We start from the raw sequence: 14476 nt of genomic DNA, 5'->3' as shown, positions 1-14476 counted from the left end.
AAAAACCAAAAACAAAGGAAGGAGTGCAAATCCTGTTGAGTGTAAGGCTGCTATATGTATGTTTCTCTTCATTGTCTTCATTCTTTCAAGCTAACAAGGCCATCCCTGAGCAGGGCGTAAAATTCAACCCCCGTTGAATTTCAGAGTAAAGTGATGCGTATATTGTGCAGTCAATGTGAGTACTGTAGGTACTGTGGTACTGAATAAAAGAACAACTTGTCTTCAATCCTGAGGTGCATGTGTACCCCCCCCCTCCTTCCTCCTTCCACACCCCCCCACCCTTAAAAAAAAAAAAAAAGAGGATCTGATAAGACTCGTCAGTTTGTCGGCTTCTCTCTTCTTCTCTACTTTTGTTTCTTCGACAGAGGACATACACTCGGACAGCTAGCCGGGGTCAGAGGTGAAAGAAAATACAGACATATGGTACAGAATGTAAATATTGCCATCTGGGAAAGGCATTACCTTCTTTAGGACCACACAAGTAATTGCACTACAGTAAGCGGTTATGTACAGTATGGTACACCACAGCAAGCGCAGGATTAGCAAAGGGGCGGTGGGGGGGGGGGGGGCGGTTGCTGACGACTGTGCAACACGAGTGTTACGAAGAAGAGCACAGGCCTCGCGGGTCGGAGGAGGAAAAAGTGCGACCGGGGGGTTTGTTTTTTGTTTGTTTTTCTTCCTTTCTTTTTTTCTTTTTCAGTTTAAGGCGAGTCGGCTGGGCTGAGGGTGGGGCTGGAGGCGTCGGAGCGGCTGTAGTCGCTGAGGGAGCCGGGGCGTGTGGCGCTGCCGCCCTGGGACCTCTTCAGCATGCCGGGCTGGAAATCCGAGTGGCGGCGGGCGTGCTTCATCAGGTGGTCGCTGCGCATGAAGCGCTTGTCGCACAGCGGGCAGCCGAACTTCTTCTCCCCCGTGTGGGTGCGGTAGTGGCGGGCCAGCTCGTCGGAGCGAGCGAACTTCTTGCTGCAGTCCGGCCAAGTGCACGGGAAAGGCCGCTCTCCTGCAGCACATGGGAGGGAAGGAAAGGAGACAGCGGTCAGTTATTTACTAGACGGCGGCAGGAGGTCAAGCCCAAGCTCGGCCTTCTACACGGAAAAGGGACGGGAACCGTTCACACAACACCGGTCAGACATGTCCAACGTAACGTGTCACATGAGACAAATGAAGGAGGCGCACTTTGATTTTACACGTTCGCAAGCTGTTAAACAAAACCCCGGAGAGCAATGATTCATTAAAGGTGCATGTCAGCAAGTCACGATCACTGCCAAGAGTAAGCCAGCTGAACTAGACTGGGTTGTTGTTTTTTTTTAAATCTTTATGGCTCCATCTTACCGAGGCGTAATAATCATAAGGTTACGAACAGGTCGTAACTTTTATTCTCTGTCCTGACCTGCTGACTTTTATTGAAAAGATAACGTACTTTTACTTTACATTTCCCCTTTCCTAGAAAAATAAATAAATAAATACCACCACCAGACATTACATTTTTGACAAAGAGCCCGAAATGGTCCACGGGACTGCGGGTAAATTTACAAAAAAAAAAAATTTGGCCCCCACTTTGGAGAAGCAGACAAAGTTTAATTAGCCCAGCTCCAGATGCTAATGATATTCATCTTGGTTGCCCGGCCCATTTTCCACCGTGCAACTATCTGTGACGCTGTGCATGGGAAATTATACACCACCCCCCCACACATAGGCAATAAAAAGTGGGTTTGACACAAATCTGCCCAAAGCCAGATGGCACAATATATCTTAGTGTGGTTTCCCTCCATTCTGATGTGGAAACGGCGTCTACGGGGCGAAATGCTTTGTTCTGCATGCACTGGCCAATATGGCTAATAACGTATTGCTTTTACTTCCGCATGAGTGATTTTCTGCCTGACGATAGCTAAATCCAGTGCACTAATTTTGACAGCATGACCTAGCAGTGCTATACTGAGGGGCAGGAGTGGGGCCTTTGTCATGTTTATAGTCCTTCACAAAAAGAGGGAGGTCATTATGTACAAAATGGCGGCATTGTGTACAAAACTAAGCCGGGGACTGGAGACAAGGAGAGGAAGAGACACTGAGAGGCATGAATGTTTATAGCTAGCATGACAAATGGGTACATAAGACCGGTCTGCCAAACGCTATCTTTGTTCTGCTGTTTCCCTCGGGGCCACAGTGGAAACAGCACTTTTCAGCGTCACACAATCATATGCTACCTGATGCCAACGAGTCTCATTAACGAGAACACACGGCTACAGTCCCCTCCCCTCATACTGCAAGGTTACAAAGCATGCAGACGGACAGAGCAAGTCTAGACAGCTCGGTCTGTGTTCCTGCCTCAGACGCCTCACCTCGGATCCAGACAAAACTCATTCAGCCCTGCCCACTGCAGTTCCTGCCGGCTCTCACACGGCGCAGTCTGCACACACTCACTGGCACACACACACACACACGAATGCAAATACACATATACTTTTACTTCATGTCACGCAGGACAGCAAAAACACCTCCAGTCACACACTGAATTCACAAACATAACACTTGTCCACAATGCAGCGTTCTCACCGTCCTCCTGCCAGATTTAACCCATTTAAAAAAATAACACACATAAGAACAGTCTCTGCAATGGCAGTAAGGTGGTGCTTGTTTGACACCATCCAGACGCTCTGCGTCAAAATCTCCAAGGGCCGCACGAGAGATAAGCATAGTTTCTGGAGACATGGGTATTCAAACTTCACGGGACGCAACGCCACCCCCCTCTTTTCGCGAAGGCCCTTAGCACAGTCTCTGATTTTCTACCTTATTAAAATTGGAAACAGCCTGTGGCACCACGTGACACAGCAGGAAGTCTTACGGGCTAAAAAGTGGCACTATGCTGTGCGGGCTGCTTAAGGCTCACCGACCGATGTAACAGATCCAACGGCATCAATATTTCACCAGACACCAGAGAGCTGGGCTGAGATATCCAACCACCCCGATACAGTAATGCACGATAGTGGGACGCATCAGGTATCGAGCAGGAACCCACTGACATGTCCATTTGGACATCTTCGGATTCTTTAACGAATATAACTATTTCAACGGCCCATTTTTATTTGTACACCGAACCGACTTGCATGTGCGGGTGAACAGACTGAGCAATGCACGAAGGGAGAACAAGTGAAAAACTGCTTCAGTGTGAGCCTTAGATGGTTGACTTGCAAAAAGAAAAGCACGCAATGCCCCAATTCCATTTCTGCATGTTTCATAACATGGTGCTTGACTGTCCTTGAGGGTAGTTAAAACCAATTCTGGGGACAGTGGGGAGGTTTATAGTACAAATACACCGATCCTGAAAAGGGGGACGATGATAGGCGCTACACCTCTTAAGAATCTGGAGGCCGTCACACGCCCAGGTAGTTTTACAGACTGATGATTCAGCCGTCACTCACGAGAAAAAAGATCCGATCGGCCGATCTCCTCGGCCCTGCCCTGCCCCCCCCCCCTTCGGTTCCACAGGGCTCCTGGTTGAGCACCGCTGTGCTTGTGACGCCAATAACCACCAATCGGCTAGCACATTTCTGGCAGCGTGCCACATCCTTGGCGTGTGTTCTATCTCTCTCGCTCTCTCTCTCTCAGAGCATACATGCAAGAGAGAGAGAGAGAGAGAGAGAGAGAGATGGGGGAGTAATTAGGGGAGATTTTTCCCTATTGAACACAGTGACCCAGTTACCCACAGGGTGAGTTACATCTCACACGCAAACCGTACCTCTTACTAAGCTCCAGTGTCCCCCTTCCAAGGCAATGTGATTATGTCACAGGTATTCTTGTTATGTAACTGTTCCCTTTGGGGCCAGTGGGTCAGTAAATAAACAGTTCATCTCAGTTCCTCTTTCCATCCTATTCACACGCCCGGCAAAAAAAAAACCAAAAAAAAATAAGACTCCTAAGATTGTGCAGAAATGGTTATCGCCGTCGCCGGCAGATTCTGGGGTATAGGGGACAATGGGTACGCAGAGAGGAGATCGAATGACTGTTTGACGTGAGCAGAAGGGGACTTTGACTTAGTCACCTGCTTTGATAGCAGCTACCAGCATTTCAAAAGGGAGCAGATAGCATTCCCGGCGTTCCCTCAGGCATGGGCCAAAGTCTCATTCAGCTTACAGCGAAAAGCCCCGCTTGAGCCCGCCCGCTGCATCACCGGAGCGCTTCAGCTGGGGAAAAGACGGTTTTTGCGCAAATAGAGAGAAAGATCACCTTGAAGGGAAATGAACAAGCTGGCCGACAAAGAGTTAAGCGTTAGAGCAGGGAAATGTCTGCTAAAGAGCTTATTGGACAAAAGCCAGCAACGTGCACACTAAAGCCACCCTGACTGATTCTGCGAGCCCAGTGTATCGTAAAATGGAAGGTAGGCTTTAAGTGTATATACTGTCAACTGTGCATCATCAGGGTCCAAGCTAGCTCACCTCGGTGCTGGCACAGTAGCCCGGCCGGCGTTGTAACATGAAACCGTAGGGGCACCGCTAACTGCGGAGACAGGATTCGCCAGAAGCCTGTAGTTTACTTGCGTGTTTATGACTAACGATGGCTCGAAGCCAAGCCTGAGCCAGCCGCTCATGCAAACACGCCCCACGGCCGCGGGGCCTCACTTTGGGCATGACTAAAATGACCACTTGGCCCCCTTCGGCAACGAGACCACCGCAGCAGGCTCCGATCCATGACATCAATGTTGGCCGACGCCCACAACGTGGGGGAAACTGGGTTAAGTTCCCACCCAACTCAACGTCCCAAGTGCCCGGCCTCCCTCCCTCCCTCCCTCCCTCCCTTCCACACACACTTAATCTCAAATCAAAGAAACCTAAAGACAAGTACACGTGCAGCAAATAATATATTAAGGCTCGCGGGTCATTTAGTCATCGTTCAGACGGGGGGGGGGGGGGGACTCGACGGCCGACGCTTATTCAAGAATAAATACGAAGGCCGGGAGAATTCTGTGTGGTCCGAAAGGGGGAAAATAACGGACTCGCCTGTTTTGAATGTACTCCGGCTGATGACGCGCGTGGGTGCTCACCTACGAAAAATGGACCCAGTGGGAGCGGCGTCCAAAGGTGGCCGAAACGCGTTTCCTCGAAGCTCCCGTTCAGCTTGGGGTCAAACACGTGCCGTGTATGAGCGCCGAATAGACGCCATTTCTGCTGCGGTGACAAGAGGGACTCATGGGTGGGTCGGGTGTTTGCGACGGGAACTGGCTCAAGAGTGGCGCGGGAAAACTCCCGCCACAGAGAACATCTGATCTGTGGTCATCTTTTGTCTTCATCGAGAGGACCTTGCTTGCCACCGAATAGCCCTGTGAGCCTTTGGCTGTCAAACGGTGAACGATAGCAGCAGCCTCGCCACCAGCCGGAGAGGCGATCCCATAATGCACTTCAATCAGACAAGCCGTGCGTCTACCGTAACTCACCCCCCCCCCCGGTCCACGCCGCACGCCGTTATTGACATTCACCCGAAGGCATCGAGCCGGGCCGAGGGGGGAACGTCTGATTCCTGCAGACACTCAGCCGTACATTACTTCCTCCCTCTCACTCTTCGGGGGCGAGGAACAGCTCGACTGCATTGACCAGCTCATCACAATTGCCTCAATTAGTTTGAGTGGGCACTCTCCTTCGGCCTTGAGTGCAAGCTGAGATGACCCGAAGTCCTGTTGTGTTGGACACAGATCGGCTAATCTTTTTAACCCTGGTTAACCAGAGACACGTAGACAGCTGCAGCCATGAGCACGTTTACAGTATTTCCGAAGTATTTCTGGCCCAGGCAAGTTGAGCGCAACGATACCCTATCATGCACGACGTTCACTCATGCCGCACAGTGCCAGCTCGCACGGCTGACATGAGGCTATTGCTGTACATCAGTGTTTCTCAACCCAGTCCTCAAGGACCCCCCTATCCTGCAGATTTCCTTCGCAACCCTGAATAGGTACCTGTTTATAGTCATTCAACCAATCAGCAGTGAATGTCAAGAGTTTGCACACCTTGCATAATTAAGTGCTTTGAGATGATTGGCCGAGTAAGTACAAGCAGGGCTACCTATGCGGGGTTACAATGACAATCTGCAGGATATGGGGGGGGGGGTCCTTGAGGACTGGGTTTGAGAAACACTGCTGTAGATCGTACGAGACAGATGCCTTTCCTGCGAAGTACCGGGCAAAGTCTCGGCCCGAACCAACTCCCGGCGGCCCTCCCGCGGCGCACAGAGGCGTAAACAGACACGAAGGGGGCGTCTACACAGTTTCTGTCGCCTACGTTCCGTTAAACGCTTCGAAGGAGAGCGCTGAGAAAAGGTCGTTGCACCCCCTCGCCGAGGTTTTGCGCCGCGCTGCTCCGCGTCTCCCTCCGAGCGCCGCACCTCCCAGTGTGCCACGGCTCTAATTTATCGCACGGAGAAAGGAGACACACCTTAAACCACCACGGGGAACGTGAGCCGTGCCGAAAAACAACACAGTGGACCAACTCTCCGAGGGGGGTGGGGGGGGGGGCTTCTCCGCGTCGGGCCGACGGGGGGTGCGCTCTCCCGGAGAGGTCGCAGCCCCCTCAAACGGTAATCAGATTAGCTACAGATGCAGCTGAATAAATGACCTACATCAATGGAGGGCATTGACAGCGTAAATCCTGGCATCTGAAACCCCACCCCCCACTAGCGCTGCTACTGTACGTTCTCCCTCTTTGTGCGGAGGGATTCACTCCCGCCCCGCGTGAGATGCGGCAGGCAGTTTTTTTGTACAGCGGAGGCGAAAAATGCGCTGTTCCGCAGGTCTACATCCCTCTCTTCCTGCCTTTGGTAATCGACACCACAACCACGGGCCGAGGCTCGGGCCGGGCCCTCAGAACACAACACGCTTCAGCACCTATTTTGCTTCGCAATAGAGCCGGCTCGAGGAAAGAGGGAGGGCCGGGGGTGGGGGGGTGGGGGGTGAGGGGTGGGGTGGGGGGGACAGAGTGGCTTTTATACCACTACTCCAGAGCTATCTAAAGAATACATAAGCTCTGTGGGCCGTTGGAAACAGCCCAGCAAGGCAAATGCCTCACAGGGGCCTTTCAGTATTAGGAACAAAACTATGCGTGGCTGCTTAATTGCAGCTCAGCGTACATGTAGCCGGCTGTGTAGTCCACTATCAGTCTGCCATCTTCTGCTGGCCTCTGATCTCTTCACGGGAAGGTGCAAAATTACACATAGCGGCGAAGCAATGAGCGTGGAAGAAGAAAAAAAAGGAAGGTTGTCTTACATCTGTATGGTTGCACCCTTTTTGTCCCTGTAAAGAGAGCCTAAAATGTGTGCGAGCGTCGACTCATCGCGGTTTTGAAAGTGTTCCACCGGAGGGGGGGGGGAGGGGGAGGGGGGGTGCCGGCCCACACCGACTCCCGTGCTTCCCACGGATGTGTTGAATCACCTGGAAGTGGTTTCTCGCTACGAGTTCGGTGCACCTCGATCCGCAGACATTAATTTGCACCAGGCCGGCGCGCCGAGCTGGATCGGTCGTGGTGTTTGTGTAACCATTCCTGGGTAATCTTAGCCTTATGACACGTGGAATGATCAGATGCACTGCTGCCATGAAGGGACCGGGTGTGGGGTGGGGTGGGATGGGGGGTGGGGTGATTGACATTGATATCCAGATATCCCGTGGCTTTTAAATATTACTCTACTTCTTTTTTTCCTTTTTAAAAAAGGGCCCAACGCCAACCAGCGGGGCCTCCCATTGAGCCCGATGTGTCACGAGCGGCAGAGCTTTCCGAACAGGATACTGCTGAATGCAAGCAACAAAAAAAAAATCTAAAAAAAAAAAACCCTGCAGTGTTGTAGTTCTTACGTGTGTCGCCCACCATATCGGTCTGTTTTAGAGAAAGGGTGATGCATCTCCGCATTTCGGCGAACCGGGCGTGCATATTATCGGCCACGGCTTACGAGGAAAACAGCAGCAGCGCTGACCCCGAGGATTAGAACAGGCAAGACGGCAGCTCCAGTGTTTTATTTACATCCCAGGGATCAAGTAGATTTAACTAAAGCCTCGCTTCCATTGGACACATACTGTATGGCTAAACGCGACCAGCGCGGGGCCACCCAGATTTAAGGTACACATTTTTTTAATCTGATGACGAGAGCTTCAGATGTGACCCGCTGGGAGGATTCATCACAGACACGTCGGCCAAATCAAGCTGACGACTACGGTTTATTTTCCTGCGTTTCGGAAAAGTTGGGCCTTTTATTTGTCTCGCTGGTGGAAGTGGTGCCGTGACAGGGGGGAAGGTGGAAATCCTGCTGTGTCGCAGGCAGAAAGACCGACACCCCCACCTCCCCCACCCACCCCGAGCCCTTATAGAGCTCTTATCCATAAAGGTCGGGCTGAAGGAAGAGCGGGAAAACCCCACCTTCACCCTCCTGCCTCGCCATCAGCCATGCAGGAACACAGACTGCTGTGTGCAGCAGGCCCGGCCCAAAAATTAAACCCACGGGCAGAGATGTTGGGTACACTACATAATCCAGCTTGGTCTTCGTTGAGACATTTACGGATAATTTCGTGTTAAAAAGCTGCCGCTAATCATGAAGCTACTGAACGACATAGAAAGAAAAAGCACGGGAGTGGAACTGTGAAAGAGCTGGCAGGTGGTGCCAATGGGATTTAAAGTGATTTGGAGGGCCTCTGTGGTTATTCCACAGTGGTGGAGGTGCCCCACATAGGGGCTGTTTCCAGACAAAAAGTCAAACCGACTGTAAAATATGCTATTAGACTCTTTGTCCTTATGAAATATTGTCCCCATTCCCACTGGTAATTCGGATGGCTCTGGCCTTGCACGCTGACAAGATGGCCTTTTGAGGGATCCAGCTGTGGGGAGCTCCGGCTTTTCTCTGTCAAGATGACATTACTTCTAATGAGCTTGTCGGGGGCCATCTCGCTACAGGAGAGGAGGAGTAGTCTACATTACATGACCACAGCGGAGTAATGAGGTTCCTCGGAGAACCTCCTCTACTCCATATCCGTGAGACACCTTCGGGGAAAATTGAGCCCTCGTCGTTAGAAATGGCTCGATGCTTTGCTTCTGCAGGCCGAGGGTTAAAACATGTGCAAGGCGAAACCCAGAGGGTTTCAGAAGCTTCACTTCATTTTGTCTCATTTTTGCTTAATTAAAGTGCAAGGCCTGGAAGTCACAGTCCGTCATCGTTACTTCCATGATGTTGCTTTGACTCGGCTCCCCTCACACTTTGGGCCAGTTGTCTGTAGAGCTCGGTTTGTCGAGCCTATGCATCGGCGTTAAAGGTTTCGTTTTATGAAGTACAGGACAAGTGTGCGTGTTCGGGGAAAAGCCCCGCCTCCGCGTTTCAGGAGCTCAGACAAAGCTGTCTGGTAACCTCAAGACCCCCAAACCGCAGCAGATCCCCAGCCATCAAATTCAGCTCTGTGTAAATGAGCCATTTATATTCAGTGTGTATCCGTTGTTTGCAACCTCCCCGGGCCCCTCTCACAATGAGCCCGACCAAGTGTGCTGCGGGCCTGACCTTGACTTCAGCTTTACTTTACACTTGGCGTTGTTTTCACACGGGTCAGTCAGAAATAATCAAAAAATCCTTTCGACTTCCTAAGTTGTCTCAGTAATGCGAGGTTCGCTAATTCGAGTTAAGCGATGTGATACCGCGGGAGTGACGGATCAGCGGGGTCGTTTTATCAAAACCGACAGCATCACTGAACCAGTCCGGCATGCGCCGGTTCACATCACGAGGTGCCGTAATGAGGTGAGCAATCACACGAACCGTGTGAAGGTAATCGGCGTTGAAGTTGACTTTAACGTTACGGACCTATCGTTAACGCCGCAGATTCGTGACTGCATCAGCAACCACATGCTATGGCGGATGCTGAAATGACACACGTGTCCATTTTGGACGCACGTTTTCTCTAAGTAACGTGTCATCTGACGATGTTACTGTAATGCATGTAAGTAAGACATCCCTGTCTTATAACAACTTTGAATCTTTCCCTCTACCATGTGACTGGGCGTTGTGACTCACACCGGTTTAGAATAATGAACAGTTAATGTTCATGGTCAGTATGGGACTAGAAATTAAAGCTACAATCCTGGAGATTTACATGCAATAAAAATAAAAACCAAACTTCTTGATACTTTCCATCACTAGCACATTTATTCACTATTAATCAGGGCGCTTTTATAATTGCTCGTTTTAATTATTAATGTCCGGTTGGACTTTGCCAGTGGATAACAAGGCGTACCTCATTTGAACTCTTCGCCGCAGCAGCCGAACGCGGAAGAACGAGGCAGGTAGCTTAAGACAACAAAGGCAAAGATAGGAAAGAAAGAGTGCAGTGGAAATACTTCCATGGTTTGACATAAAGGAATTCGAGCTTCCCCGGTGCATTCAGAACGGTGTGAAGTTTGTCCTCAGCTATTAAGGGAAAGGCCTTTGTGTACTGAACACAAAGCATTACAGGTGCCACAGCGTTGCCCTCCCATAATTAGACGCACAAGTTGTTGAAGGGCAGACCAACGAGGATCTGGGCTTTAGAGAAGTCAAATACGGATGACCTTTTCTCTGGGCCTGGGTCTTCGTGTTTGTATCACAACAAATTAGACGGTGGTGTTTGGCTGGGACCGGGCCGGGATCCGCTCCATCTTTACTCTGCCAGTCGGGTCTGAGCGTGAGCACGCTGGCTGCTAGCGAATGGCTTTCCTAAAGGCTTCAAGTTTGCTGAGAGGGGGAGGCTGAACTCAGATGACCCTGATTCCCTAGCTACCTAATCAAATACAACAGAAATATCATTATTCAATAAAAAAAATCACAATAAACAGAAATTACTATCAGATTCTGTAGACTGAGCAAACGTGAAGCTAGACACTAAAGTAGATCTCAAAATAAAGTAAAACAACAACAACAGCCAAAGACAAGGAACAACAACAGGGCTGCAATATAAACTGTGCTGAACAGACATAGTGGAGTTGATCATTTTTCTGAGTGGGAGCTGCATAAGTACTGTGCTTTGAAGTACTTGCAGTATGCATGTGTTTTGACATTGAGAGAGACTGCAGTCATGCTTATGCACAAGGTGGTAGCAGGTGTAAAAATGTTCCTAAAAAAAAAAAACTGACTGTAGGGGTTGAAATTAAACAACACCAGTACAGGACCAGCATATCAATCCCACAACCACCCCCACACACCCCTCTCTCCCCCCCCTCTCTCTCTCTCTCACCCCCCCCAACTGAATAGGGCAAACTCGTGTCTGTCTTTGGTTTTACAGACTGCTACAAACTGAACTTTTATAGGTTGTATCACACCGGGGTTTCACACTAGGCGTTTCCTTTGTGTTTGAGGGCCAGATAGTTGTTTCCTTCCTCTAATCTGTGTTATGATTGTGATTAGGGTGAAGAATCATTCAGTGGGTGTCGCCTACAGAGCAAAGGGAAAGGCTATATCATCACGTTGCGCTCCTGCTCATCTTAGGGTCTGGGCTCAGCTAGCTGAGTCTGTTGCTGGCCAGATCAGCTGGCAGGTCTATCTAACGGGCGGGGGGGGGGGTGTGGCACATGACAACAAAGGGCTTTGGGCAAACAGACGACTGCAAAAACTATGATCAACCCCCAATTTTTGAGTTGATGTGCATTTTTTTTTTTTTTTGGTGTGTTGTTGTTGCTCAATAGCATATCCTGCAAAGACGCAAACAGCGATTGTTCTGGCCAAGGGACGGACGCCCGAGAAGGTCAAATCTGACACTGAAGCGCTTTGGATTTTTTTTTTCCTTCTTTCCCTCCTCCTCCCTCTTAGAGACGGTGACCTTCCCTCTCGTTCCTCCCCGCAGTGTGACGGTACTGCAACTTGCAACACATGTTCGAGAACTTGATGCGCGCGTGCGTGCGCGCGCGGGGCAGAAAACGGCAACGCGGCTCGCACGCGTAACGCACGGCGTCGCCGATCCCGAGCCCTTGTCTGCTGCCGAGAGGCACGCCAAAGTTGGACCCGCACGCAGCAAAACGTGGCAAACAGAACCGGTACCGGTGTTTTACGCGTCCGTCTGCATTGGACCGCCGGTCCGGCAGCAGCCGCGCCGCGTTTACGGCCACAAGGAGAGCCGCGACAACAATGCTCCCGGTGTCCCCTGAGTGGGAGTGGCACCCTGACTCCCCTCCTCGTTATTAAAGCACGTAAAGGGGGCATTTTCGCCAAGTTACACGCCGAGTCGAAGGGAACAGGAAATGGTCACCAGGTAAATCATAAGTACAGGCTAACGCTTCGTGCCGGAGGTGTTCGTATGAGCGGGACGAGTAGCCGTATGAGCGGGACGGGTAGCCGTATGAGCGGGACAAGTAGCCGTATGAGCGGGACGAGTGGCCGTATGAGCGGGACGAGTAGCCGTATGAGCGGGACGGGTAGCCGTATGAGCGGGACAGGGCAGGCTCGTCAACCCGCCGCTCCGCCGCAAACACGTCCCGTTATAAAACGACTCACTTTTCCAACCCGGCCGACACCGGAACGAGCCCTCACGACACACACAAGAGACAAACGTTTGCGTCCGGCGACACTGACCTGTGTGCGTCCTCAGGTGGGCTTTGAGGTGGGATGATTTGCCATAAACTTTTTCACAACCCGAATAGTGGCATTTGTGCTTTTTCTGGGCCGACTCCTGCTCGACGCGACCCCTCAGTCTTTTGCCCCTTTGTCTAAGCGGAGGGTCCGGGGCGGCGGTAGGTGTGGCAGAGTGTCCATCCTCCGCGAGCTTCGGCGTGCCGCCCTCCTCCTCCTCCTCCTCCTCCTCCTCCTTTATTTTGGCCTGATCGGCTACATTGTTGCGAGGAGTCTGCTGGTTGAAATCCGCCAGGATTCGCGCCACCACGAAAAGAGAGGAGTTGTCTCGCACCAGGGGGTCTCTGGCGTCCTCTCCGCTCTTGGAGGAGGACGGAGTCTCCGGTTTGATCTCCTTACTCCCTCTGGGAGCGTGGACAACGGCTCGACTTGACATCGAGACAAGGCACTCGGCTGCGAAGTGGTCCATTTTGCCTTTCAGGCAGCCCCCCTGCCTCTCCTGTGACATTCAAACAAAACAACACAAAAAAAACGCAAAAGCTGGTAGCAAAATAAGTAGTACTTGTTCCGCGGTCCCCTTTGTGCGGCGCCGAGGAGGAGGAAGGAGAGGAGGAGGAGGATGATGAAGAAGAGGAGGAGGAGGAGGAGGAGGTCGCTCTCATTGAGAGAGACCGACTTCTGTGATTTTTACCCGGCTTTCCGACATCGTCAACATCCTGACGGAGACGCGTTTCAGGTGAGGGTGGATGGCTTTTTTGGGGTGGGGGTGGGGGTGGGGGTTGGGGGGAATAAAGGTTGGAAATTAAAAAAAAAACACGCACCCCAAAATAATCAGACGCGAGGTTCTTCCTGCCTTAGCGGTGCCGAGACGCGGGTGATGGGAACTCTGAAAACTTGGACGTTGTCGCAACTCCCATGGCGGCACCCAACCAACCACTGTCCGGGGCGGCTGTCCGTCTGCGCGAGCGCCAGTCCGCGCGGCTTGTCTCCATGCTGGGGGCGTGACGAGCGGCAGCGCCCGGCGGCGTCGTCACATCTGCCGCCCGTTCATTGGACGCTGCTCGTCCTTAAGTAAAACTAAAAAAAAAAAACCCAAAACTTAAAAAACTAAACTAAACTAAACTTTAACAGTCGCGTCCAAGTTTTATACCCGCAGGTTCGCCTCCGCGCATTGTAACGGTCGTCCGTCGAGAGACGGGACCCGCTGCGCTGTCGCTTTAAAAGAAAAGAGGGGGGGTGGGGGGGGGAAGAAGGTGTTTTAGGATTGGTCGGATCGTGCCATCATGGGCTCTCCCGGGGGGCAGCCGGCGGGCGATTTGTATGTTTGGCGGGGGCGGGGGGGCGGGGTAACTGTCCTGGTGGTGGGTCTCTGAAAAAACAAACCCAGCCACATTTTCTTTAAAAAAAAAGAAGAATTTATTCTTGGAGTTCATAAGCATTAAAGATCCTCTCAAAACACGCGTATTTGAAAGCTGTCACCGGACTCCCCTCACGTGTGTCACGTAATGACGCGACATATTGTTTACGTTGGACCGTGTTGAGTTTACTGCAGTGTCCACTCGGTGCAGTGTCCACTGGGCATCATGGACACTTCATGAACTTCAAGCCTAAAAATAAAAAATAAAAATTACCATGCAGGTCAAACCGGAGTGGTTTATAGCAGAGCTCTGTAATGTTTCCTCATTAAGATATTATGGAAATGGGCAACCGAGTCTAAATTCGTATGTATTCAACGAAAACGTGTGAGACTCTGTGGAAATGGGGGATGGCAGTTTTACAGGGGGTTGTTTTTTGGTCAATTTGTTTAACAGGGGTTGGCATCCTCCCTGCATGCTCCTTCAAATTGACCCCTGGATGTGTGTGTGTGGGGGGTGGGGGGGGTGGAGAGTGGGGTGTGTGTGGGGGGGGGTGTTTTTTGACCTAACCAAAAAAAAAA

At 51.2% G+C, this 14476-nt stretch overlaps 2 protein-coding genes across 2 annotated transcripts in view; one reads left to right on the top strand and one right to left on the bottom strand.

Annotated features, from left to right (window-relative positions):
• Positions 1-305: 305 nt before the first annotated feature.
• On the bottom strand, positions 306-13711 carry klf13 (Kruppel like factor 13). Its single transcript, XM_056282064.1, has 2 exons — positions 12544-13711; positions 306-997 (listed from the first exon to the last, which is right to left on the bottom strand). Exons 1-2 carry the CDS (start codon positions 13046-13048, stop codon positions 702-704), a joined length of 801 nt encoding a protein of 266 aa, XP_056138039.1. The 5' UTR covers positions 13049-13711; the 3' UTR covers positions 306-701.
• Positions 13160-14476, top strand: part of LOC130114248 (transient receptor potential cation channel subfamily M member 1-like) — a 50431-nt gene continuing 49114 nt past the window's right edge. The window contains exon 1 of the mRNA XM_056282063.1: positions 13160-13276. Within this exon, the coding sequence (XP_056138038.1) occupies positions 13160-13276 (117 nt within the window). The remainder of the gene's footprint in view (positions 13277-14476) is intronic.

Source organism: Lampris incognitus, chromosome 6 (genome assembly GCF_029633865.1).
Source record: "Lampris incognitus isolate fLamInc1 chromosome 6, fLamInc1.hap2, whole genome shotgun sequence".
NCBI classification, from domain to species: domain Eukaryota; kingdom Metazoa; phylum Chordata; class Actinopteri; order Lampriformes; family Lampridae; genus Lampris; species Lampris incognitus.
This window is presented reverse-complemented; position numbering and strand designations above follow the sequence as displayed.

Excerpts from the sequence above, each read along its gene's own strand:
- klf13 (XM_056282064.1), bottom strand. The coding sequence starts at position 13,048 with ATGTCACAGGAGAGGCAGGGGGGCTGCCTGAAAGGCAAAATGGACCAC. Across the intron at positions 998-12,543 it reads CCACCTGAGGACGCACACAG|GAGAGCGGCCTTTCCCGTGC; the intron begins GTCAGTGTCGCC and ends CATGTGCTGCAG.